The following is a 26,222-nucleotide window of genomic DNA, read 5'->3' on the forward strand; positions in this document are numbered from 1 at the left end:
TTTGGGGGTGGTGATGAGCAAGTATGTGAAGGAGAGGTAGTGCCTAAACTTGAAAATCAAAAAGTAGTAGTATCTATTTAGACGTAAGGAGATATATAACTAAATAATTGCTTCTATGTGATGAAACTCTGGGAGTACACAAGGGGACTGCTGTTTTATTAAACAAATTTTCAAGTGTATATAACTTTGATAAAGTATCCAAATAAAAAAATTCCTTTCCCATATATGTATGTGTGTATGTGTGTATATATATATTTATATACACATATATATTTGCATTCATTGTATTTTGAAGATAAATTTTTATACAGTCATGTTAATCCCTCTTTTCATTTAAGGATTTGAGTTTGATGTCATGCATACAATGTGATCCCACTGTATGACTACAGAAATGTTGGCAAAAGTACGTTTGGAGGAAATGGTAGGCAAGTACTTCCCAGTTTTGGCCAGAAGATGGAGAAAAAAGAATTCCCATAAAATGTCACAAGTAAGACTTGTTATATCTTCTTTTCACAGTAATTTAGACAGAAATTAGCAAAATCAGAAATGTATAAATACTTTGGTCTGACAATTCCATCTCCAGATGTCTACGGAGAAATAGACAAGCAATGCACGACAGATACCTGTGTCAGTCTGGTCCCTGCAGTTGTATTTGCAATAATAATACACATTGCAGCAATTTCATGGCCATCGGTTAGAGAATGTTTGAGGAATGATCCTTTCATATCAAGAAGGACACTTCAAAGATCAAAGCCTGATGGAAATGCTGGTGGCCATGACGCTGTTAGGAGCTCATGCGTGTTGACCAATTACTACATGACAGGCATTGGCTCCACACTTTTCCTGCACTGTTCATTTAAACACTGGACAACCTAAGTGTTCTGATTTAGCCCATTGGACGATAGAAATGGAGGCACAGAAGATTAATGTGTTTAACTTCAAACCCCAGCCGGTTAGGTTTTTCATCCAGAGCCTGTGGCTTCACCATAGGTGTGATTCAGTTTCTATCATTCTCCACTTCAGGAATTTCCAGTATTCCAAGTATGAGAAGTTGAGAAAACAAACAAACAAACAAACTCAAAACCATAAAAACCAGGATAAGTAAGGGTAGATGTTTGTTGGGTGTGGATTAAAAATGGACTGTTTTTGCCCCAAGCAACAAAGAGGCACCTTGGAAAATAGACAAGAGACAAGAAGAAGAGAAGCTTTAAGATATTTTGTCCAAGGAAGAGACTCCAGATAGAAGGTCACGTCAGCTAGAAACATTAATGCGACTGGATGGGCTCAAACCACTGACTTTTCAGTCAACATCCAACAGCACTAACCTAGTGTTCCAGAGACACTGCTTGTTAAACAGTGAAAGCTGTTGCTCAATTGTGTCATCCGTAATTGTCAAATATTGCCCTTTAGTAGCACAAGGAAGTATTCTCTGTTACCAAGCTAGAGTACCCATAACTCTTCTGTTTTGTTGAACATTCTTCCTTATCACAAACCCTCTTTAGAAGACTGGGGGCTGCTAAAACATTGAGGCCGAGAGTCCTGTCCTTGTGCATGTTTGGGCATTGACCCAGGGCCAAATCAGTGGGAGACTCCTCCACACCTACGCCAGGTCCCCAGGTGACAACTGCAGTCTCTGGATCTGAGGTCATCCACATTCCCATTCCTAGCTCACCTCACCCATCTTAAAGCCTGGTTAGTATTGCCAGAGACCTGAGTGGGCAGGTGCCCGCACCAAAGACAGAACCTGCTGTGTGCCCAACTTGCTGATCCCTCCATCCTTCTAGACAAAGGCTTCGTGAGCCAGGGACCTTGGGTTTGCTCACAAGGCAGCCCCTCACCTAGTAGGCATTAGTTCATTATGTATATGTAGTCCTCAGGTTGTATTTCTTAAATATATATAATATACGTAATTCCTTAAATATATAATTTTAATACAAAATTTTTTAAAGATTCCTTTAATAAACATTTACAATAACATCAAGAAATATAAACTACATAGCAAACATGTGAAAGCCAGCCAGGCTCACAATAGCATCAAGAAATATAAACTACATAGAAAAGATGTGAAAGCAAGCCAGGGTTGGCTTCAAATGCCAGCACTTTGGAAGGCTGTGGCAGGAGAGTCGCTTGAGCTCAGAAGCTTGAAACTAGCCTAGGCAACATAGTGAGAACTCATGTCTACTGAAAATCAGAAAAATTATCCGGGTGTGGTGGTGTGAGCCTGTAGTCCCAGATACTCAGTTGATGAGGCCCTAGGATGTCATAGTCCTGAGAATTCCATGCTGCAGTGAGTTGTGATCGTGCCACTGTACTCCAGCCTGAGTGAAAAAGTGAGATCGTGTCTAGAAACAAAGGTAGAAAAAAAGATGTGAAAGCCTGTATATTGAAGACTACCAAGTATTGCTGAGAGCAGTTAAAGACTTTTGGAATAGAGAATGTTCCTTCTTACATTTCAAGATTGCTTTTGTTTTGGGGGGACACCTATTTTTTAGGAATATGAAGTTCTTCTTAGGCATTCCTGTAAAAAAGGCCACTTTTTGATAGGATTGTATTGAATCTGTGGATTGCTTTGAGTGGTATTTTTTATCTTAACCATGTTACAACTTCCAACCCATGGACACAAGATGTCTTTCCATTGATTTAGGTCTCCCTTAATCTCCTCAAACAATGTTCTGTAGTTCTCTGTGTACAAGTACTGCACCTTCTTGAACAAATTTATTCCCAGGCATATTATTCTTACAGATGCTATTATAAATGAAATCATTGTGTCAATTTTCTTCTCAGATTGTTCATTGCTAACACAAGTGATTGTTTGCTGGAAGTTTGCTGAATTCGCTTATTAACTCTAGTAGTGTGTGTGTTTGTGTGTGTCTGGTCTCTGTGTGCATGTATGTGTGTTTGCATTTGTATTATTTGGGATTTTTATATACATAGGATCACACCATCTGCAAATTGAGATCATTTTGTTTTCTGTTCAAAAATATTTTTTCTCATGTTTATTTTTGAAAGATAATTTGGCCAGGTGTAGAATTGTAGGTGACAGTTTTTCTCTTTTTAAGTACTTTATTGCAAACTTCTTGTTTGTATGAGAAATCTTATGCCACCCTTATATTTAGTGCTCTGTATGTAACATGTTCTTTCCCCTTTTATTCCTTTTAGGATTTCCTCCTTATCACTGGTTTTGATGGATTTGATTAAGGTGTTTCTTGGTGAAGTTTTCTTCATGTTTCTTGTTCTTAGAATAATCATGTTTCTGTAATATTTGAACTTTATGGTTTCCATAGAGCTTCTAAATCTTTCATCCAGTATGTTTTAAATATCTTTGTCTCTCTTCTCCACTACACGCCCTTCAGGGATTTCATTTAGCCCTATACTAGGGGGTTTAAAGTTTTGATGCTGATGGTCTTTTTATGTTTTCAAGTCATTTGTTACTGTGTGTTTCATTTATGTTAGTTTCAACTTCTATTCCTTCTACTTCAATAATCTTCTCTTCTGCAATGTTTAATCCACTGTCTTCTTCCATTTCAGACTGTAAATCATAGTTTTTATGTACAGAATTTGATATTTAAAAAATCAACCTCCGCATTTAATTAAAATACAATTATACTAAATGCTCTAATGTCCTTTTCTTCTATTTCCAACATGTGTGTCAGTTTCAACTAGATTATTAGATTCTTCATTATGTGTCATGTTTTCCTGCTTCTTTGGCTGCTTGATATTCTTTTATTTTTATTTTTCTTGGGGGGGGGGATGGAGTTTTGCTCTCATTGCCCAGGCTGGAGTGCAGTGGTGTGATCTCAGCTCACTGCAACCTCTGCCTCCCAGGTACACAAGCAATTCTCCTGTCTCAGCCTCCCAAGTAGCTCAGATTACAGGCATGCACCACCATGCCTGGCTAATTTTTTTGTATTTAGTAGAGGTGAGGTTTCACCATGCTAGTCAGGCTGGTCGTGAACTCCTGACCTCAGGTAATCCACCCAGCTGCTTGATATTCTAAGATTTGATGCTGGAACTTTGGTGTCAATGCTCAAAAGTGCCCAAAGACACCACTCGACCTCAGTGTCTATGCACACCCAAGCTTTTGCAGCAGGACAGGTAGAGAGAGCAGAGATGAGTGTGTTACAACATGCTGGTAGAGGGTACCCCAATTGTGCTTGGGGACTTCCTATTCCTCATGGAAAAATGTGTCTTCCTTAATTTTTCCCATAAGGACCACCCTACTTCATGCCCTGTCTCTCTGTCCGAACACCAGGACAGCCCTCTCACCAGTCTCAACCACCCAATGGATTGACAAAGGTCCAAATATGATTCCCTTTTCAACAAATTGTGTAGAAACAACTGGACATGCATTTCCCCAAAGGAAAAAAATTCACCTGAACCTCAGTACTAACTCAAAAACTAACTCAAAATGGATTATGCCACTAACTACAAACCATAAAACTAGAAAAAGTATAGCAGAAAATATAAGACAAAATCTTCATGACACAGAGTTAGGCAAAGTGTTCTTTGTTATCAATAAACACAAACCATTAAAGAAAACATTGATAAATTCAACTTTATAAAAGTTGAAAGTTTTTGCTCAAGACAGTATTAAGAGAGCAAATATAAGCTGCAGATCGGGAGAAAAACCGTGGAAATCACCAATATGACAAAGGGCATGTGTGATAGTTACTTGTACTTGTCACTGTGACCGAGCACCAGGGTGCCAGGACATTTGGCCAAACATGATTCTAGTTGTGTTCCAGAGAGTGTTTCGGATACGACTAACATTGGGATGGGCAGACTAAGTGAAGCAAATTGCCCTCCTTAATAGGGGTGGGCCTCATGCAATCAATCAAAGGCCAGGAGAGAATTAAGAGGCCTAATGGGAAACAAATTCTTTCCTGGGTATACAGCTTTCCTTCCATCTTGGGAATTTCAGCCTCCATAATCTCAGAAGCAAATTCACGTATATATATACACACACATACACATTCCATAGGTATGTGGCTAAGATTGTATTTTTAAAAGTTCAGCCATGAGATGATTGGTGAAACCAGCCAATGAATAAGGATGTGTTCTATTACATGATTCAGTCTTCTTTTGTACACGATTGAAGTTCTGCATTTGAAGTAGGAGGATAGGAGAGAGCAAGTCCACCTAGGATGATAACAGCTGAACTTCTCAACATACACTTCAAAGCCCTAGGGGTTAACTTAGAGACTCAAAAATCCCACCCATAATCCTGCCCCTACACACCAGGGCTAGGGAACACTGTGGCCCTCGGGTGATTTTCTTTAGCCGGGTCTGGGAGCCACACGACAGCAGAGGGAGCAGGAAACACTATGCAAATAGAGGCCAGGACAGCAGGGAGGGCCTGTTCATGATAGAACCCGGGTAAAACTCTCCTCAGAAAGCGAGTGTGGAGAAACACAGATCATGCTTGAGACCTGGTGGATTAGAGCACTGGCTACTGGGGAATTGAAGGGAAGGGGCTTCACCATGCAGAGGACCAGAGGTGCCAATCTTGGAAATGCAGAATTGCTGGGAGATGGGGAGGCGTGGACCATGGAAGCATCCTCTGGAGACTCGTGGGGAAGAGAACAAATGAATGAAGTAACTGGCAGAAATTAGAGGTCCTGGTAGAACAAAATAGAATCCCACAATGAGAACATACACCATGTATGTCCCCCAAGGAAGACAATATCTCCTAAAAACTCAAGAAAAATCATTTTGGGCAAGCACCTTATATCCAGTAATGCCATCCATATATCAAGACCATGAGAAAATATTATTAAACATGCTAAACTCAGCAAGATCTGATTCCCTCATGAGAAGTCTGTTAAGAATGAGTACCACTCAGCAAGTGATGACTGTGACATTCACTTTTGAATAGCTCATGAGCATTAATATATTTCATTGTGGATCTAAACCAAAAACCAAGATGGGGGCAAGAAGATAATCACAGAATGTCACTGGTATATGTTTAGGTTCAAATACTATTATGAGAAGTGGCAGGTAAAGAAGGTAGGAAAAAGAAAACACATCATGTAATTGACTGTTGTATGGAAATATTTGACACTGAAAGTTATAATTTAAAACGTATAAACCAAATATTAGAAGTGTGTCTAGTTCAAAGGGAGGAAAACTATCAAAAACATTTTTAGTGCAATATTAAATGTGAGCTCTACAACCCTTCCTAAATGCCAAAGGCACACACACACAAACACACACACACTCACACTCACGAAGAATACAAATGACTAGAACCAAGAAATGTAGTAAATACATTCTGCTACATATGGTAAACATAGCCTACAATGTGGAAGAGATTAGAAATAAACAGGGAAATGAAATGTTTTTATTAATTCGCATCAGTACCCACCAAAACCAATCAGCATAATCAAAGATTATAACACTGAATGTAAAAAGCAATCCAACAGTCCAGAGTGATAGGCAAGAGTTTTTAATTGTATAGATTAAAATTAACTTTGGACAAAAAACTCAGGCAGAGAATTTTTTTTTCTTTTTTTGCAACAGACACTAGCAAAAACAAAGGCACAGTAAAAATTGAGACAGAAAATTTCCAGTGTAGAGATATGAATATAATAATAGACACAGGCAGGGATGATTAATAAATGATAAAATATTTAGAGGATGATCATTAGAATACAGGATATTTATACTTTTGAAAACCACTTTCTCAAATACTTCATTATAAGTAAGGTGTCTCTAAAAGGGACATATTTCCTAGACCCCTCCTTAACCAAGTAACCAGTCCTCATATCATAATGGTGATGGACAAACTAGACCTTCTCTGCCTGCAGATGGGCTGAGGTTGGAAACTCACAGCACTGACTCTGCAGTGTTCCCGGCAAAACATTTAGGCTGAATTTAATCATGAAGACATTTTCAGACAACTTCAGAATGTAGATCATTGAGCCAGACAGCTGACCTGTCCTCTACAAACAAGTCCATGTCACCACCATCAATGACAACAACAAAAAGATGAGGAAATATTTGGGGTTCAAAATAACTAAAGAAATGTAGTTACGTTATCTTTTTACTTTTTTTGAACCCAAAATATCTCTTCTCCTTTTTGTTGTGTGATTCGTGGTGACATGGACTATGTGAAGGAGACAGGTCAGTTGTCCTGCTCAGTGTTCTACATTCTGCAGTTGTCTGGTGATTACCTCCTATGAAACTCAGGCTAAGCATTTCCTGCAAGAACATGGCATTGTTCATATTCTGTACCGGCAGAGTCCCGGGTGACATGCTGTCTCCTGCCAGCGGCTCCTGACTCCTGTTCTCTACAGGATGGAATTGAGAGGAGCAGGCTAAGGCCTCTCAATGCTGTTTGTCCATCTAGCTGTGGTCTTCCTAAGTATTGATACCAATTGGAGGCTGAAGGACTGTGACTTCTCTAACCAAAGGAGCCTAGTGGGTTAACACTTGTCAAGAGCAGTCAGTGGTTCTGAAATACAATCCTCAGCCACGGATACCTCCTGTGTTACAGATGGATCAGCTAAAACAAGCCAACACTGAAGATATAAAGAATGAGGTTAGGTTCATTGAAACCAGGGTAACACCTTTGGATGAGCTCAACACAAAGATGACACTGACCTTGAGCAGGTATAGAAGCTCAGAGACATGCCTGCCAAATGAAATCCCTGAGGAACTCTGTAGCTACCCAGAGATACGTGGTTCAAATTAGAATGCCTGACAGATCACTCCTGGCATGTGCTGCGTAGTTATGTGAATGTGTCACACCTAACTTGGGTCCAGTGTCTTCAGACAGAACACAGGTTGCCACTGGCATGGTCTGAGAATAGGAATAGAGCCATGCCCACTTTCCCATCCTATGTCTGGGCTTCCAAATGGAACTACAGTTTCATTCAAACCTACACGTGCCTATAGGTCCTGCCTGCAGGAATGACATCTCTCAGCTTAGTAAGGGCTGCTTAGTGTGGGAATATGACTCCCATATTCATATTCCACCTGATAAGACCTGATAAGACCAGGTGGGCCCTTATCACCATCAAAGTAAAAAACCTATTGTCCACGTCAAGGGCCAAGCTGATGTGCTGTTCCTTAAATGAGTAAAACACACTTCTGTAGTGCTGGAATGAGTCAGGTAGTTCAAAGCACGTTGAAGGAGTTGAACAACATCTATCCAGTGAGTCCTGCAAGACTTCAGGCTCTTCCACTTCCATCAGCATGCTGTTGAGCCTGGAAGAGGAGACAAAACTGAAGAAGCAGCCAGGGAAAACCAGACACCACAGAGCCCCAACTAGATTTCAGGAGTAACATAAGGAAGTGGTTAAAAAAGAAAAAAAGATAGATCCATTAATAAGGTAAAAAAACTATTGCCTTTATGTTGGGATAGAACAGGGCCAGGCAGAAAACAATGAAAGAGAAAGACAGAGAGAGAGACAGAGACAGAGACAGACAGAGAGACAGTGAGCTAGTGAATTGGCCGGGTGACACACTGATAAGGGAGTAAAAGGACACTCTGAATTAGTGCCTCATGACACACAACAGTGATCATGCAAAGAGTGAGCTCAATAGTTTTCCATAAAATATGCTCAAAATTCGATGCAGTTGCCAAGAGAGTGCAGCTTTTGAGGTATGATCCACCTATGGTACGTTAGTAAATGATAAGGGGAGGAAGAAATGGAAACCTAAATATCTGCTGCAATGAAAACCAACAGGAATGTTAGTAGGAGTAACTCAGGCTTGGTTGAAAAGATGTAATCGATAATGTGAGCCCACTCTGTTTTCCCTGAACCAGGAGTCTCCAGGTGTCAACACAGAAGTAGCTGTTCACAATTGCTCAAAGTTACCTGGGGCATGGGGGGCCTTGGTCTTCTTCCTCTTCTTGGTCCTTTGTAATTCCTGCAATAAATTCAGACAGGGACAGACAAAATAAGCCAATTCACCTACACCCATAACAGTCCACTGTCTAATCCCCACACAGGGATCTCAGGCTCCTCAGCATGAGAACAGGACAATGTGAGAGATATACTTCAGGAGGCCTGAAAGCCGGTCATGACAGAGATTCTTTGGTTTGCATCTCAGAACCGAGGGTGAAATATCCCTATTCTGGTAGATCATTATCCCAAAATCATTTATCCCAAGTTTGGGCAAACAGTTATGCCTTATTGTTCCCATCAATTCAAAGAAAATGCCCCAGATGATTTCTAGGAGGAAAACTGCAGTATTCAGCCCTGTCTCATCAAATGCCCAGCTCGTTCATGGATGCAAGAATTTCAGACACTGAAATGAGAATGAAGGAGGAAATCTACAAACCCTTGAGTCCAAATCATAGTTCTGTGAATTTTTTACATCTGCCTGGGTCCAATGTGCTGAGAGTGGGCTCAGGTTGCCACAGACATGGCTGGAGACTAGGAATAGAGCCATGATCACTGACCCATTTCATGTCTGGGCTTCCAACTGAGACTACAGTTTCATTACAACCTACATGCGCCCATAGGTCCTGCCTGCAGCAATGACATCTCTCGGGTCAGTAAGGGCCGCTTGGAACAGGAATATCACCTCTATCTGGAAGACCAGGTGGAGCCTTATCACCTTCATAGTAAGGTACTCACTGTCCACATCAAGAGCCAAGCCAAGGTGCCATTCCTCCAATGAGTAAACGGCACTTCTGCAGGGCTGGCATAAGTCAGGCAGTTCAAGATAACCTGAAGGAGTCGAATAACATCTCTCCAGTGAGTCCTGCAAGACTTCAGGCTCTTTCTCATCCAGCAGCTCCCTGCTGAGCCTGGAAAAGTAGGAAAAAGTAAAGAATAAGCCAGGGGGAATCAGAAACCACACAGCCCCAGCTAGATTTCACGGGTAACATAAGGAAGTGTTGAAAAAGAAAAAAGACAGATCCATTAATGAGGTAACAAATTATTGCCTTTATGTTGGGATAGACCAGGACCAGGTAGAAAAGAATGAAAGAGAAAGACAGGGAGAGGAGGGGAGAGAGAGAGAGAGGAGAAAGTGAGCTCAGCGAATTGGCCAGGTGACACACTGATGAAGGGGTAAAAGGACACTCTGAGTTAGTGCCCTCGGGACACACAGCGAACAGTGATCATGAAAAGAGTGGGCTCAATAATTTTCCATAAACTTGCTCAAGATTCCATGCAGTTGCCATACAGCCTTTGAGGTATGGTCAATCTACAGTAGGTTAGTAAATGATAAGGGGAGGAAGAAATGGAAACCTAAACATCTACTGCAATGAAAACCAACAGCAATATCAGCAGGAGTAATTCAACCTTCGTTGAAAACATGAAATTGAACATAATCTTGTATTCCCTGGACCTGGCATCTCCACGTGTCAACACAGAATTGTCAGTGTGGCGATTCCTCAGGGTTCTAGAACTAGAAATACCATTTGACCCAGCCATCCCATTACTGGGTATATACCCAAAGGACTATAAATCATGCTGCTATAAAGACACATGCACACGTATGTTTATTGCGGCACTATTCACAATAGCAAAGAGTTGGAACCAACCCAAATGTCCAACAACGATAGACTGGATTAAGAAAATGTGGCACATATACACCATGGAATACTATGCAGCCATAAAAAATGATGAGTTCATGTCCTTTGTAGGGACATGGATGAAACTGGAAAACATCATTCTCAGTAAACTATCGCAAGGACAAAAAACCAAACACCGCATGTTCTCACTCATAGGTGGGAATTGAACAATGAGAACTCATGGACACAGGAAGGGGAACATCACACACTGGGGCCTGTTGTGGGGTGGGGGGCAGGGGGAGGGATAGCATTAGGAGATATACCTAATGCTAAATGACGAGTTAATGGGTGCAGGAAATCAACATGGCACATGGATACATATGTAACAAACCTGCACATTGTGCACATGTACCCTAAAACCTAAAGTATAATAAATTAAAAAAAAAAAAAAGAACACACACACACAAAAAAAAAGAAACCACAAAAAAAAAAAAAAAAAAGATTCCATAATTGCTCAAAGTTTCCTGGGGCATGATGGGTCTTGGTCTTCTTCCACTTCTTGGTACTTTTCAATTTCTGCAATAAGTTCAGACATGGACAGACAATTTAAGCTGGTTCTCCTACACACATAACAACCCAGTGTCTAATCCTCACACAGGGACCTCAAGCTCCTCAGCATGAGAATAGGATACTGTGAGAGATATTCTTCAGGAGGCCCGAAGGCTGATCATGATAGAGATTCCTTGGTTTTTGTCCTGCAATATTCAGCCCTGTCTCATCAAATACTCAGATTGTTCATGGTAGTGAAGATTTTAGACGCTGAAATTAGAGTGAAGGATGAAATCTACAAAATCTACAAAATTGAGACAAAATCAGAGTTGTGTGAATTTGTCACATCTGCCTGGATCCAACATCTTGAGAGTAGGATTAGCGTGCCACAGGCATGGCCTGAGACTATGAAGAAAGCCTTGCTCACTGACCCATCCCTTGTCTGGGCTTCCAAGTGGAACTAGAGTTTCATTCAACCTACATGTGCCTATAGGTCCTCCCTGTGGCAATGACATCTCTCAGCTCAGTAAGGGCCACTTGCAGTAGGAATATGGCCCTATCCAGAAGACTCAGTGGATCCTTATCACCTTCATAGAAAGGTACTCACCATCCACATCAAGAGCCAAGCCAACACGCTGTTGCTCCAATAAGTAAAAGGCACTTCTGAATGGCTGGCATGAGTCAGTCAGTTCAAGATAACCTGAAGGAGTCGAATAACATCTCTCCAGTGAGTCCTGCAAGACTTCAGGCTCTTTCTCATCCAGCAGCTCCCTGCTGAGCCTGGAAAAGTGGGAAAAAGTAAATAAGCCAGGGGGAATCAGAAACCACACAGCCCCAGCTAGATTTCATGGGTAACATAAGGAAGTGTTTGAAAAGAAAAAGGACAGATCCATTAATGAGGTAACAAATTATTGCCTTTATGTTGGGAGAGACCAGGGCCAGGTAGAAAAGGATGAAAGAGAAAGACACACACACACACGCACACACACACACACACACACACAGAGTGAGCTCAGTGAATTGGCCAGGAGACACACTGATGAGAGAGTCAAAGGACACTGTATTTGTGCCCTCAGGACACACAGTGAACAGTGATCATGAAAAGAGTGAGCGCAATAATTTTGCATAAAATGTGCTCAAGTTTCCCTGCAGTCACTGTGAGAATACAGCTTTTGAGGTATGGCCAACCTTCACTAGGTTAGTAAATGATAAGGGTAGGAAGAAATGGAAACCTAAACATTTACTGTAATGAGAACCAAAAGCAATGTTAGTAGGCATAATTCAGACTTGTCTGACAAGATTAAGTCATTATTTTCAGCATGTACTATTTTCCCTGGACTTGGCGTCTCCAGGTGTCAACATCAAATTAACTGTCCACAATTTCTCAGACTCACCTGGGACCTGTTGCCTCTTGGTCCTCCTTTTTCACTTGATCCCACCGATGTCCTGCAAATAAATTCAGATGGGGCCTCTTACATTAAGCAGTTCTTCCTTGCACACAGAAACCTTCCTCTGTCCAATCCTAACACAGGGACATCAGTCTTGTCAGTGTGAGAACAGGAGAATTTGAGAGAAATATACCAGGAGGCCTGAGGTCAAGTCTTGAGAGAACTGACTTGGTTCCTTTCATAAGCCTTGAGCAAAATTCCCCTGTTTTTGAACGTTATCTTCCCAATGTGCTCTGTCCTAGGTTTGTGTACACAAATGAGCAATGTTTTCCGTAATAGATTTTAGGCAAATAGTTCTAACACCTCATAGGAGAGATACTGCAATATTCAGGCTGCTCTCATCAAATACCCAGGATTTGATAGTTTATGAGATTGTAGACACTGAGATTTGATGAAGGGGTGCAATGTACCAGCTCTTGAGTCAAAATGAAACTTGGTTCTACACAGAAGCATCAGCTATTATGGCTTTTGTGGGTGAAAGTCAGCCATTTATCTAGAAAACATACCAGCAACATGACAGACAGATGAGCTAAAATGAGCAAACTTAGAAGACAGAAAATGGGGATAAATTCAGTAAAACCTGGGTTACATCTTTCATTGAGAGGTAGACAAGGGTGACACTGGCCTTGGGCAGGTAAAGAACCACACACACATGCTTTGGGAACAAAACTCATAAGGAACTTTGTAGCTGGCAAGAGACATTTAATTCAGATGAGCTGATCTGACAGACAACTCCTGGGTATGTGCTGCATAGTTTGGTGTGAGTTTGCCACACCTGCCTTGAGTTCAATGTCCTGACAGTCAGTCTGGGGTGGCACGGCCATGGCCTGAGATTAGGAAGAGAGCAAAGCTCACTGACCCACCCCGTGCCTGTGCTTCAGACTTGACTCCAGAGTGATTGAAATCTACATTGATATATAGGTTCAGCCCACAGTGATGGCAACTCTCAGCCCAACAAGGGGCACAAGGCCCAAAGACTATGGGATCTACCTGGGACATGAACTTTATCACCTTCACAATGGAGTACTCACTGCCTATGTCAAGAGCCAAGCCGACTTGCTGTTCCTCTAATGAGTGAAAGGTGCTCCTGTAAGACTGGTACGAGGCCAACATGTCGGGAGGAATTGACGGAGTCGAATAACGTTCATCCCAGGACTCCTGGGGGGCTTCCTCCTCTTCAGACTCCTGCAGATTCCTGATGAGCCAGGCAGGACAGGGATGACAGAAGATTTAACCAACAGAGATTAGACAACAAAACCTCCCAGATGATCTGATGGGAGACAGAATGGAGTGGTCATAGAAACTAAAGGTATTTTTCCTTCAAGAGAAATAAAACTATCCTTCTAAATGCAGCGTGGAGGGTGACTGCTCTGGGGACAGAGCAAAAATGGGCAGCATGTGCTCAGTACATTTGCACAGATTAGCCAACTCAGGGCACCCAGACTGTCCCTCTAAACTACCATCATGACTTGCAGCACAGAGAACTAACACAGGGCATCAACTACTTTGCATAAATTGGGTTGAATTTTACATGCAGCATTCAAGTGAAGAGAGCTCTTGACGCAGTGCAGACACAGATCTTGTGTATTAAGGGCCCCATTTTTCCAATATTTTGATATAATATGTTTACTTTTTCAATTTCTTTTCTTGCACAAATACTAGCAAACATACTACCAACAAATGGGAAGAAAGCATATATACATCTCTCCCTGGATTTAAATACATGGGAGAGAATAGGCAACATCAAGAAATGCCTGTTTGAGGGTCTGGAGTGGACTTCCAGCAAACTCCAACGGACCCGCAGCTGAGGGACCTGACTGTTAGAAGGAAAACTAACAAACAGAAAGGAATAGCATCAACATCAACAAAAAGGACATCCACACCAAAACCCCATCTGTAGTCACCATCATTGAAGACCAAAGGTAGATAAAACCACAAAGATGGGGAGAAACCAGAGCACAAAAGCTGAAAATTCCAAAAACCAGGGCACCCCTTCTCCTCCAAAGTATCGCAGCTCCTCGACAGCAACGGAACAAAGCAGGATGGAGAATGACTTTGACGAGCTGACAGAAGTAGGCTTCAGAAAGTCGGTAACAACAAACTTCTCTGAGCTAAAGCAGGATGTGCGAACTCATCGCAAGGAAGCTAAAAACCTTGAAAAAAGATTAGACAAACGGCTAACTAGAATGAACAGTGTATAGAAGATCTTAAATGACCTGATGGAGCTGAAAACCATGGCACGAGAACTACGTGACACATGCAGAAGCTTCAGTAGCCAATTCAATCAAGTGGAAGAAAGGGTATCAGTGATTCAAGATCAAATTAATGAAATGAAGCGAGAAGAGAAGTTTAGAGAAAAAAGAGTAAAAAGAAATGAACAAGCCTCCAATAAATATGGGACTATGTGAAAAGACCAAATATACGTTTGATTGGTGTACCTGAAAGTGATGGGGAGAACGGAACCAAGCTGGGAAACATTCTTCAGGATATTATCCAGGAGAACTTCCCCAACCTAGCAAGGCAGCCCAACATTCAAATTCAGGAAACACAGAGAAGACCATAAAGATACTCCTCGAGAAGAGCAACCCCAAGACACATAATTGTCAGATTCACCAAGGTTGAAATGAAGGAAAAAATGCTAAGGGCAGCCAGAGAGAAAGGTCCGATTACCCACAAAGGGAAGCCCATCAGACTAGCAGCAGATCTCTCAGCAGAAACCCTACAAGCCAGAAAAGAGTGGGAGCAATATTCAACATTCTTTTTTTTTCCATATGTGTAGTTTTCCTTTATTATTTTTTGCATATGTATATATGGTTTTTTTATACTTTGAGTCTTAGGGTACATGTGCACAAGATGCAGGTTAGTTACATATGTATACATGTGCCATGTTGGTGAGCTGCACCCACTAACTCGTCATTTAACATTAGGTATATCTCCTAATGCTACCCCTCCCCCCTCCCCCCACCCCACAACAGGCCCCGGTATGTGATGTTCCCCTGTGTCCATGTGTTCTCATTGTTCAATTCCCACCTGTGAGTGAGAACATGCCGTGTTTGGTTTTTTGTCCTTGCCATAGTTTGCTGAGAATGATGGTTTCCAGCTTCATCCATGTCCCTACAGCGGAAAGGAACTCATCATTTTTTATAGCTGCATAGTATTCCATGGTGTATATGTGCCACATTTTCTTAATCCAGTCTATCATTGTTGGATATTTGGCTTGGTTCCAAGTCTTTGCTATTGTGAATAGTGCCTAAATAAACATACATGTGCATGTGTCTTTCTAGCAGCAAGATTTATAATCCTTTGGGTATATACCCAGTAATGGGATTGCTGGGTCAAAAGGTATTTCTACTTCTAGATCCCTGAGGAATTGCCACACTGCCTTCCACAATGGTTGAACTAGTTTACAGTCCCACCAACAGTGTAAAAGTGTTCCTATTTCTCTACATCCTCTCCAGCACCTTCAACATTCTTAAAGAAAAGAATTTTCAATGCAGAATTTCATATCCAGCCAAATGAAGCTTCATAAGAGAAGGAGAAATAAAATACTTTACAGACCAGCAAATGCTGAGAGATTTTGTCACCACCAGGCCTGCCTTACAAGAGCTCCCGAAGGAAGCACTAAACATGGAAAGGAATAACCAGTACCAGCCACTGCAAAAACATGCCAAACTATAAAGACCATCAATGGAAGGAAGAAACTGCATCAACTAATGGGTGAAATAATCAGCTAACATCATAATGACAGGATCAAATTCACACATAACAATATTAACCTTAAATGTAAAGGGGCTAAATGCCCCAATTAAAAAACACAGAATGGCAAATTGGATAAAGAGTCAAGACCCATCAGTGTGCTGTATTCAGGAAACCCATCTCACGTGCAGAGGCACACATAGGCTCAAAATAAAGGGATGGAGGAAGATCTATCAAGCAAATGGAAAGCAAAAAAATGCAGGGGTTGCAATCCTAGTCTCTGATAAAACAGACTTTAAACCAACAAAGATCAAAAGAGACAAAGAAGGCCATTACATGATGGTAAAGGGATCAATTCAACAAGAAGAGCTAACTATCCTAAATATATATGTACCCAATACAAGAGCACCCAGATTCATAAAGCAAGTGCTGAGAGACCTACAAAGAGATTTAGACTCCCACACAATAATAATGGGAGACTTTAACACCCCAGTGTCAGTAGTAGACAGATCAGTGAGACAGAAGCTTAACAAGGATATCCAGGACTTGAACTCAGCTCTGGACCAAGCAGACCTAAAAGACATCTACAGAACTCCCCACCCCAAATCAACAGAATATACATTCTTCTTAGCACCACATCACACTTATTCTAAAATTGACCACATAGTTGGAGGTAAAGCACTCGTCAGCAAAAGTAAAAGAATAGAAATCACAACAAACTGCCTCTCAGACCACAGTGCAATCAAATTAGAACTCAGGATTAAGAAACTCACTCAAAACCACACAACTACATGGAAACTGAACAACCTGCTCCTGAATGACAACTGGGTAAATAATGAAATGAAGGCAGAAATAAAGATGTTCTTTGAAACCAATGAGAACAAAGACACAATGTACCAGAATCTCTGGGACACATTTAAAGCAGTGTGTAAAGGGAAAATTATAGCACTAAATGCCCACAAAAGAAAGCAGAAAAGATCTAAAATCAACACCCTAACATCACAATTAAAAGAACTAGAGAAGCAAGGCAAACAAATTCAAAAGTTAGCAGAAGATAAGAAATAACTAATATCAGAGCAGAAGTAAGGGAGAAAGAGACACAAAAAACCCTTCAAAAAATCATTGAATCCAGGAGCTGGTTTTTTGAAAAGATCAACAAGAAAACCCTGTTTGGCTAGTTCACCTGGCTCATCTGATTCCAAGTTCCTATCTTGAGAGGACTATGAAATTAAAACCAATACAAGTGCCACAAATAACATATAACATTGTAAATCAGGACGATTTGTAGCTGGGTGAATGGAAGAAATAGTTCTATTCATCACTTCCTCATTTTCCCTAAATCTACAATCTCCAGATGTCACTACTGAATTAACAGCCAACAATTCCACAGCATTACCTGGGAGACACTGGCCCTTTTTCTTCCTCTTCCTCATCATCACTTTCATTTTCTGTAAATAAATTCAGAGAAGCAGGTCACATTAAGCAATTCATACTTCACATATGACCAAATCACTGTCCAGTCATAGCACAAGGACATAACTATTCTCAGTGCAAGAATATGGATTCTGACAGGAATATTCTAGGGTACCCTAGATTAAGTCTGGTGAGAAGTAGATGACCCTGCTTTCCAGACCCACAAGCCAAAATCTCCCTCTATGTGTAGACTATAATGCCATATTCCCTGCCTGAGTCAAAGTTAAGCAAAATTTTTCCCCAAAAAATCTCCAAAAATTGGTCAAACAATTTTCTAAGAGTGTTGCTGCAATATGGACTTATATCACCAGGTAACATGGACATTAAATGTTTAGAGGCATCTCTACATGAAACTCGACTGATAGATAAATTTGAACAACTCTTGCTTGAATAAATTTGAACAACTCTTGCTTTAAAAAGAATCTGTGATTTCGGAGGCCAAGACTGGTGAATCATTTGAGGTCATGAGTTCAGGACTAGCCTGGCCAATATGGGGAAATGCTGTCTCTACTAAAAATACAAAAATTAGCCAGATGTGATGTTGTGCACCTGTGATCCCAGCAACTCAGGAGGCTGAGGCAGGAGAATCATTTGAATGTGGGAGGTAGAGGTTGCACCAAGCCAAGATGGTGCCACTGCACTCCAGCCTGGGTGACAGAGCAAGACTCCAAGGCAAAAAAAAAAAAAAAATCTACGATGCTACAAAGAAACATTGGATCAGCCATTGCATTGACAGGGTGGAGAACCAGGGTCCAGCCTTGTTTTATGGAAATACATCAGCAAAGTAAAGAAGAAAAGTTTCCATCGTGATTTCAGGGTGACTGTGCAGCTAAGCAAGCTGACTTAAAGGAGATCCAGATTAAAGCTGAGAGCAGTGAAGCCTGGGGAACAATATTTCCAAATACAAAGGCAAGGCTGCCAGCTTCCTTAAACAGGCATAGAAATTCCATGGACATTGTTCAGGGACAGAAGACTTAATCAGAGATGACAAGAGATATTGAATCCAAGCTAGGAGGCCTGACAGATACTTCCTGCGCACCTCCTGCACTCAGGTGACTATGAGATTGTCACACTTGCATGGGGTCCAATAACTTGATACTGGCGACTGGCAGACAAAGGCATGACATGAACTGAGAAGGAAAAAAACCTCCCTGATATCTGTTTAGAAACCCATCATCGTTTTTTATTCAAACCAATTTGTGTGTATAGAGCCTGTCTTCAGAGTTTATCTTCCTCAGCCTAGAGAGAGGAATGAGACACAAGGAAAACAGAACCTACCTGGGATAATTTGTACAGCATCCTCCCATTCAACATGAGAGGATGAGCCAATGAGAGTTGAGTCGACTTTGTCTTCCTCAAATGCGATTTTGACATTCTTGTGAGGCTGGTTGGAGTCACAAGGGCCGTGGCTATTTGAACAAGTGACGGCACATTGCTCCAGTGAGGCCTCAGGGACTTCGCTTTCTTCAGCCTTCTGCACCTCCCTGATGAGCCAGGTGGGACAGAGATGACGGAAGATTAAACACAGAGGGATTGGACCCCAGGGAGTCCTAGCTGGTTTTGACAGGCGGCATTAAGAGAGTGGTCCCAGAAACCAAAATGGAGGTTCCCTTTAAGAGGGAACAGGCAATCCTCTTCTCTCTGCAACAGAGCATGGCTGCCATGGGAGCCAGAGAGGAAGAGAGCAGCTGGTGTTCGTTGCACTGGACCGATAGGAGCTGAGGAGGATGAAGACTCAGCTATCCCTGTACGGTACAGACATGACACTCGGCACACATAGAGAAACACGACAGCTGCCGCACCCTGCGTCTAAGCTGGGTTGAATTTCACATACTGTGGCCAAGGGAATGCGGGCTTTTGGCCCATCGTAGATGCCAGAGAGGGTGTGCCTCCTAGACTTTTCGTATGTTACCACCCATTACTTGCTCCTGCGTATTCAGTCTTACCTGGGGGCAGATGATTCCAGTACTTTCTCAGCCTCCTCAACTTGAACATCTTCATCCTCATCTTCGTCATTTTCTGTAAAGACAGAAGTGTTCGTTCAGATATTTCCCACTTCACACTCTGCAAGCTCAGTCAGCCCAATGTGCACAGAGACATGAACATCTAGGCATGGGTCACCGTTCAGCTGAAAACTCTCATGTTTTACCTTTAACAAAACGCCCTGGTCTGGCTTCCTGATCCATCAGGCAATGCATTTCTGATCTGGAGGGCCACCATCAAGATGTGGCCAAATATTGAAAAGACCTTTTGCTCCCCATATCACTGGAGGCTTCTGCAGCCTCTCTCTGGACTTTGGCAGCTGTCTCCCCCATCCTGCCACAGATCTGATTCCCAGGCACAGGCTTGGTGTCCTGTCACAGTTCACATTTCAAACCTAATTCTTTCTCTTAGGAGAGGACAAACTGGTCCCACAGTCCTCTATGCATCACGAGACTGCACAGGCCCTCCACGTGGCTTCTGCTGTGTTATTCAAGGACATTCTCTCCATGGGGAGTGCTCCAGTCTGAAGCACTTCCTACCACCAAATGCCCTCACATCAAGTGCCTCCTCCAACACCACGCGGCAAGGGGCTTCATCTCATTTTGGAAAGCAGTCGTAAGTGTTCCCACATTTGGATGCTTCAGACCCTTGCAAGAGACAATTTGTCTGCCTTTGCAGATGGAGAGAGAGAAACTCTGGAAAGACAAATAACTCACTCACTGACAGTTACTAAGAACATTGCCGAAAAGACAGCCTGGGAACCTTCATTCTTAGTCCAGAGCTCTTTCCACTCTAACAAGCGCCCTCCCGTCACAGCCTCCTTCCTGTCCTTTAAAGCTAGACAGATGCTGCCTCTTGCTCCAAAGACCACCTTCCATCAAGGGAGGAGGGACACTTGCAATACTGTGACCTCCAAACCCATGGGTTTCCCATCTCTGTTCTTACCCAGGAAGTCCTGGTCATATCACGGCCACATAACCTTAGTGGAAAAAAACCCCACTGATACAACTGTCATTGTGAAAGTATGGAGGTCTGGAGTCTCTCATAAGCCTGGGGTTTTGGGTCATCAGGGCCTATGGCCACCTTACCTGGGCTGAGCTTTTGGACAAGGTGCTGTGCCAGTCTACACCCCTCAGCCAGCTGTTCTTGGAGGTCCTGCCCCTGGGACTTGTCCGACTCAACCGGAGTGAGGAGGGCCTGGAGATGCTGATTCAATGAGCCGGAGGCATCTCTCCCTTCCCGTAACTTCTCCCTTAACTGGGTCAGCTCTCGTTCCTGAGAGTGAACCAGGACTTTATATTGCCTAAGGTGAGACAGTAGAGAAAATTTAACCGTGGAAAGGGTTGAGTGATCTGTTCTAATATTGCAACAGAGATTTCTGAGACAATGTCCTCAAGGAGACCTCCAAGCAGGAGCTCAGCACGTGTTTAAAGGAATGTCTGTGGCCAAGAGAAAGAATAGAAAATGGTTTACAGGCTTCCTCTATATCAGAGAGGCCTCCTGTAAGATCCTCGATGATGTTCCATTCATCGTTCTCTTCTGTAAACAAAAGTAGGTGTCTTCCTAACTCAGTTACAAAGAGACATCCTTTCAGTTCCTCACTCTGGCCATGGACATTTCCATGTGAAAATACACAGTGCATCTTGTGGCCACTAGATACAAAGCCATGTACAGAAATGTGGCCAGATGCAGATGGGGCGAATTGAAAAGACGAAAGAAGAAAAGAATGACAAGGTCGAGAAGGCAACTTTGATTGAGTGGAAGAATGAGAAGCCGCAGTCAGTCTGGAGGTGATTCTCACTAAGGGCAAGTGGGGTGGTGCTGGCACACCATTTTGAGTATACGGAATGCTGCTGGGTGGCTCATACTCCTTTGGTTAATTTTGTGTTATGCAAATTTCACCTCAACAATTACTTGTTTGAAAAAGAGAAGACAAGGCTCTGAGAAGCAACTGCAACCCATAACTTTTATTATCCTTGTTCTCTGTTGGATAAATATTTGTGTGTCCTGAACCTGCCATGGCAATTCCTGCCCTTCCCTTGGCCCAGCTTAGCTCTTACATCTCCCCACCGAGCTGCTGCACTTCAGAGATTTACACACCTGCCCCCCTGCCTGCCCCCACGTGTTCCCCTCACCTGAGCTCCTCAGCTTGCTTGAGCTGCTCTGCGAGCTTCTCCTTCTTGAACTGTAGCTCATTCCTCAGCATAGATTTTAGGAGCTCTTTGCACTCTTCATACTCTGAGAAAAGACAGACACGCCTGCCTCAGCGGAAGGCTGGACATGCTGCTGTGGTCATTGCCTACAGGGCAGGAGCCACGTCCATCCCAAGGACAAAACTGTCCCCAGTAACAGGCTCTAGGCAGGGATTTCCACATCTTTACTCTTCAGTCTCCCAACTTTCTGGCATCTGATCCTCCAAAAATTTAGAGACAAGGAAAGAGAAACTCAAGGGCACATCGAGGAAGTTGACAAGATGATTCAACCACAACAAAGTGGAGTCAGAATTCACAGCCCCTGAGGTCTGACTCTGAATGCGGGGCCACTTTCTCAAGCCTTGCAACCTCTCCTCTGAAACACTGCACTGGGGCATGAAGTAGTGCTTTCTTGTACAGTCGGGAAGGCCCCTAGGACTATGGGACTGATGGTTTCCCTTTTACTGGGTATTTCAAGGACAAATATGTCAAGGACTTTAAAAATATTTGATTTTTAAGTCATATATTCAGATATGGTTTTAAGAATCATATCTGAAGCATAAAGTGTGAGACATAAGACCATAAGGCCATGAAGGAAATATGCCCAAATGCTAATAAAGTTTCTGTTAATTTAGAAACAGCAGAATGAAGAATGAATGGATAGTGTTTACTCTGTGACAATAAATGTTCTAGGAGATTGACAGGAAATAGCTCATGCAATTCACTGCAGCAAGTTACAGAGGTAGGTATTATGGTAGTACCCTCTGATCAGATGAGGAAACTGAGGGACAGACAAGACAAGCAACTTGGATGGAGCCCAGGAGACAGGCCCAGGGTCCCTGCTCTGCACACTGCACTGCTGCTTCCACACATTCTTGGGTGCGGTCTCTCTTCCTCTTTCGGAACAAGAGCCCGTGCCCCAGGAAGCAGGACTTCTCTCTCACCAAGATACTCTGCTTTTTATTTTTATTTTCATTTATCGTTATTATTATTATTATTATTTTGACCAGCCTTGCCCTGTCGCCCAGGCTGGAGTGCAATAGTGCAATATTGGCTCACTGCAACCTCTGCCTCCTGGGTTCAAAGGATTCTCCTGCCTCAGCCTCCCGATTACTGGAGACTACAGTCACCTGCCACCACCCCCATCTACTTTTTGTATTTTTAGTGGAGACGGGGATTCTCCATGTTGCCCAGGCTGGTCTCAAACTCCTGACCTCGTGATCTGCCCGCCTCAGCCTCCCAAAGGGCTGGGATTACAGGAGTCAGCCACCGTGCACGACCCCTACTCCCTGCTCTTGATGCTGTCACTTACAGATAGCACAGGTTCTATTAGGAGCAGACTCCTCTTGAAGCCCCTCAGAGCGAGTACTGGGTACTATCACCAAGTTTCCCTCAGAGTCACTAGAACAGAGCTTTGCCTATTGGGCCTCAACAGAAACTTGAACTGAATAAAAGTTCACCAGTCCCAGACACTTAGAACAACAGACTAGATGTTGTTTGTCTGCAGGATCTTATATGGTACAGAGAGGATTCTTGAAAACATGATTGAGCCTCTTGGAGAAAACAGGTCGTTCTGTGCCTGTGTCAGAAATCAATAACTGGGAGTTTAACTCTAGTCCCACCCCCACCTGACTGCAAACATGGAAAGTTGCTAAATACTTTGGCACCTCTGTCTTCCAACTTTAACAAAATGTTAAAATACCCATTTCTGTTTTCCTAGAAGTATGGGAAGGATGAAATTATTTTTGATGGAGGCAGCATTTAGTGTCTCAGACAGAAGACAGGACATCATTCATTACTTTCATGACGGTGAGACTATAGATCTTACTGTATTTCTTCTGCCGGTTGGCCAGGAAGCAGGCCACTCGAGTTACAATAAATTTCTCTTTGAGGTTTCTGAACTGCTGTTTGTTCTCTGCCAGCTGGGGGCGCAATTTCTCGTTGATTTCTAGAATGTTCATCTCTGCCTTCTCACCGGACCAAGGGCCGGCAGATACCACCATGCTGACATTTGTGGCAGAAGAGGTGGGGCCAGGGACTGGGGAGAAGAAAGGCAAACACATGATGGGTTAAAAACTGGTGAAATCAAATAGGCTTAATCAGGACTGAGGGACGTCACTGGCAGCCTTGTCTACTTATTTGAAGATGTTGTTTCCCTGGTTTCACTCTTCTCATCTCCGGTCTTGATCTCCTTTAAGTCAACTTGTCTTAGCTACGCAGTCACCTTGAAACCAGGACACAAACACTTATACACTTTTCTTGCTTATAAGTTTCTATAAAGCAAGGCTGGGCCCTGAGACTTTTACCACATGAGTGGCCAATGTTTCTGTGTAGCACAAAAGATTGCATTTTGCTTTTTTAATATTTTTCTCTTTTGGTTTTTTACTTTTTGTTTGAGATGGAGTCTCACTCTGTCGCCCAGGCTGCAGTGCAGTGGCGCAATCTCAGCTTACTGCCACCTCTGCCTCCCGGGTTCAAGTGATTCTCATCCCTCAGCCTCCCAAGTAGCTGGGATTACAAGCGCCAACGACCATGCCAGCTAATTTTTGTATTTTTAGTAGAGATGGGGTTTCGCCATGTTGGCCAGGCTGGTTTCGAACTCCTGACCTCAGGTGATCCGCCCACCTCGGCCTCCCAAAGTGCTGGGATTCAGATGTGAGCCAGCGCCCCTGGCAGAGGCTTTTTTTTTTTTTTTTTTCGAGACGGAGTCTCGCTCTTTCGCCCAGGCTGGAGTGCAGTGGCACAATCTCAGCTCACTGCAACCTCCGCCTCCCGGGTTCACGCCATTCTCCTGCCTCAGCCTCCCAAGTAGCTGGGACTACAGGCGCCCACCACCGCGCCCAGCTAATTTCTTTTTTTCTATTTTTAGTAGAGACGGGGTTTCACCGTTTTAGCCAGGATGGTCTCGATCTCCTGACCTCGTGATCCCACCCGCCTCGGCCTCCCAAGGTACTGGGATTACAGGTGTGAGCCACCGCGCCCGGCCGAGACTTCTCATTAATAGCTAAGACAAGCCAATGGAAAGGAGAGAGAGTCTAGCCTGAGAGGAGTGAATGAGGGTGGGAGGATCGTCTCAGCCGATCCTCCCTCCTAAGTCTCCTGAGTAGTTGGGACTATAGGCGCGCAGCACCATGCCTGGCTAATTTTTTGTATTCTTTGTAAAGATGGGTTTCACCATATTGTCCAGGCTGGTCTTCAACTCCTGAACTCAAGCCATCCTCCCACTTGGGCCTTCCAAAGTGCTGTGATTATACGTGTGAGTCACAGCACCTAGCTCCATCCTAGTTTCTGACTAAAACAATAACAATATGTGTGTATACAGCCTGTCCTCAGAACTGATCTTCCATAGCCTAGACAGAGGTATGAGACACAAGGAAAATAGAGGCTACCTGGGAGAATGTTTAGAGCATCCTGACATTCATCATGAGAGGATTCCCTGTCTACAGCCAGAATTGAGTTGACGTTGTCTTCCTCAAATGCGATTTTGACATTCTTGTGAGGCTGGTTGGAGTCACAAGGGCCGTGGCTATTTGAACAAGTGACGGCACATTGCTCCAGTGAGGCCTCAGGGACTTCGCTTTCTTCAGCCTTCTGCACCTCCCTGATGAGCCAGGTGGGACAGAGATGACGGAAGATTAAACACAGAGGGATTGGACCCCAGGGAGTCCTAGCTGGTTTTGACAGGCGGCATTAAGAGAGTGGTCCCAGAAACCAAAATGGAGGTTCCCTTTAAGAGGGAACAGGCAATCCTCTTCTCTCTGCAACAGAGCATGGCTGCCATGGGAGCCAGAGAGGAAGAGAGCAGCTGGTGTTCATTGCACTGGACCGATAGGAGCTGAGGAGGATGAAGACTCAGCTATCCCTGTACGGTACAGACATGACACTCGGCACACATAGAGAAACACGACAGCTGCCGCACCCTGCGTCTAAGCTGGGTTGAATTTCACATACTGTGGCCAAGGGAATGCGGGCTTTTGGCCCATCGTAGATGCCAGAGAGGGTGTGCCTCCTAGACTTTTCGTATGTTACCACCCATTACTTGCTCCTGCGTATTCAGTGTTACCTGGGGGCAGATGATTCCAGTACTTTCTCAGCCTCCTCAACTTGAACATCTTCATCCTCATCTTCGTCATTTTCTGTAAAGACAGAAGTGTTCGTTCAGATATTTCCCACTTCACACTCTGCAAGCACAGTCAGCCCAATGTGCACAGAGACATGAACATCTAGGCATGGGTCACCGTTCAGCTGAAAACTCTCATGTTTTACCTTTAACAAAACGCCCTGGTCTGGCTTCCTGATCCATCAGGCAATGCATTTCTGATCTGGAGGGCCACCATCAAGATGTGGCCAAATATTGAAAAGACCTTTTGCTCCCCATATCACTGGAGGCTTCTGCAGCCTCTCTCTGGA

General features: G+C 43.2%; 1 protein-coding gene across 4 annotated transcripts in view; it reads right to left on the reverse strand.

The window, feature by feature from the left end:
- Positions 1-6,183: 6,183 nt before the first annotated feature.
- The window catches only part of LOC134734193 (neuroblastoma breakpoint family member 1-like), a 49,391-nt gene continuing 29,352 nt past the window's right edge, over positions 6,184-26,222 (reverse strand). The window contains exons 9-23 of one of the 4 annotated variants that reach the window (XM_063625902.1): positions 25,876-25,948; positions 25,202-25,413; positions 23,641-23,850; positions 21,756-21,858; positions 20,709-20,923; positions 19,584-19,656; positions 18,916-19,121; positions 17,561-17,612; positions 13,500-13,663; positions 12,415-12,466; positions 11,628-11,800; positions 11,000-11,047; positions 9,588-9,764; positions 8,823-8,874; positions 7,801-8,208 (exon numbers count right to left, since the gene is read on the reverse strand). In XM_063625902.1, coding sequence (XP_063481972.1) covers positions 7,941-8,208; positions 8,823-8,874; positions 9,588-9,764; positions 11,000-11,047; positions 11,628-11,800; positions 12,415-12,466; positions 13,500-13,663; positions 17,561-17,612; positions 18,916-19,121; positions 19,584-19,656; positions 20,709-20,923; positions 21,756-21,858; positions 23,641-23,850; positions 25,202-25,413; positions 25,876-25,948 — 2,078 coding nt within the window. In that variant the 3' untranslated portion in view covers positions 7,801-7,940. Of the gene's footprint in view, positions 8,209-8,561; positions 8,875-9,587; positions 9,765-10,999; positions 11,048-11,627; positions 11,801-12,414; positions 12,467-13,499; positions 13,664-17,560; positions 17,613-18,915; positions 19,122-19,583; positions 19,657-20,708; positions 20,924-21,755; positions 21,859-23,640; positions 23,851-25,201; positions 25,414-25,875; positions 25,949-26,222 lie in introns of those variants that run through there. The other 3 variants (XM_063625903.1, XM_063625905.1, XM_063625904.1) reach the window with 3 other exon arrangements.

Source organism: Symphalangus syndactylus, chromosome 12, assembly GCF_028878055.3.
Source record: "Symphalangus syndactylus isolate Jambi chromosome 12, NHGRI_mSymSyn1-v2.1_pri, whole genome shotgun sequence".
In the NCBI taxonomy this organism is placed as follows: domain Eukaryota; kingdom Metazoa; phylum Chordata; class Mammalia; order Primates; family Hylobatidae; genus Symphalangus; species Symphalangus syndactylus.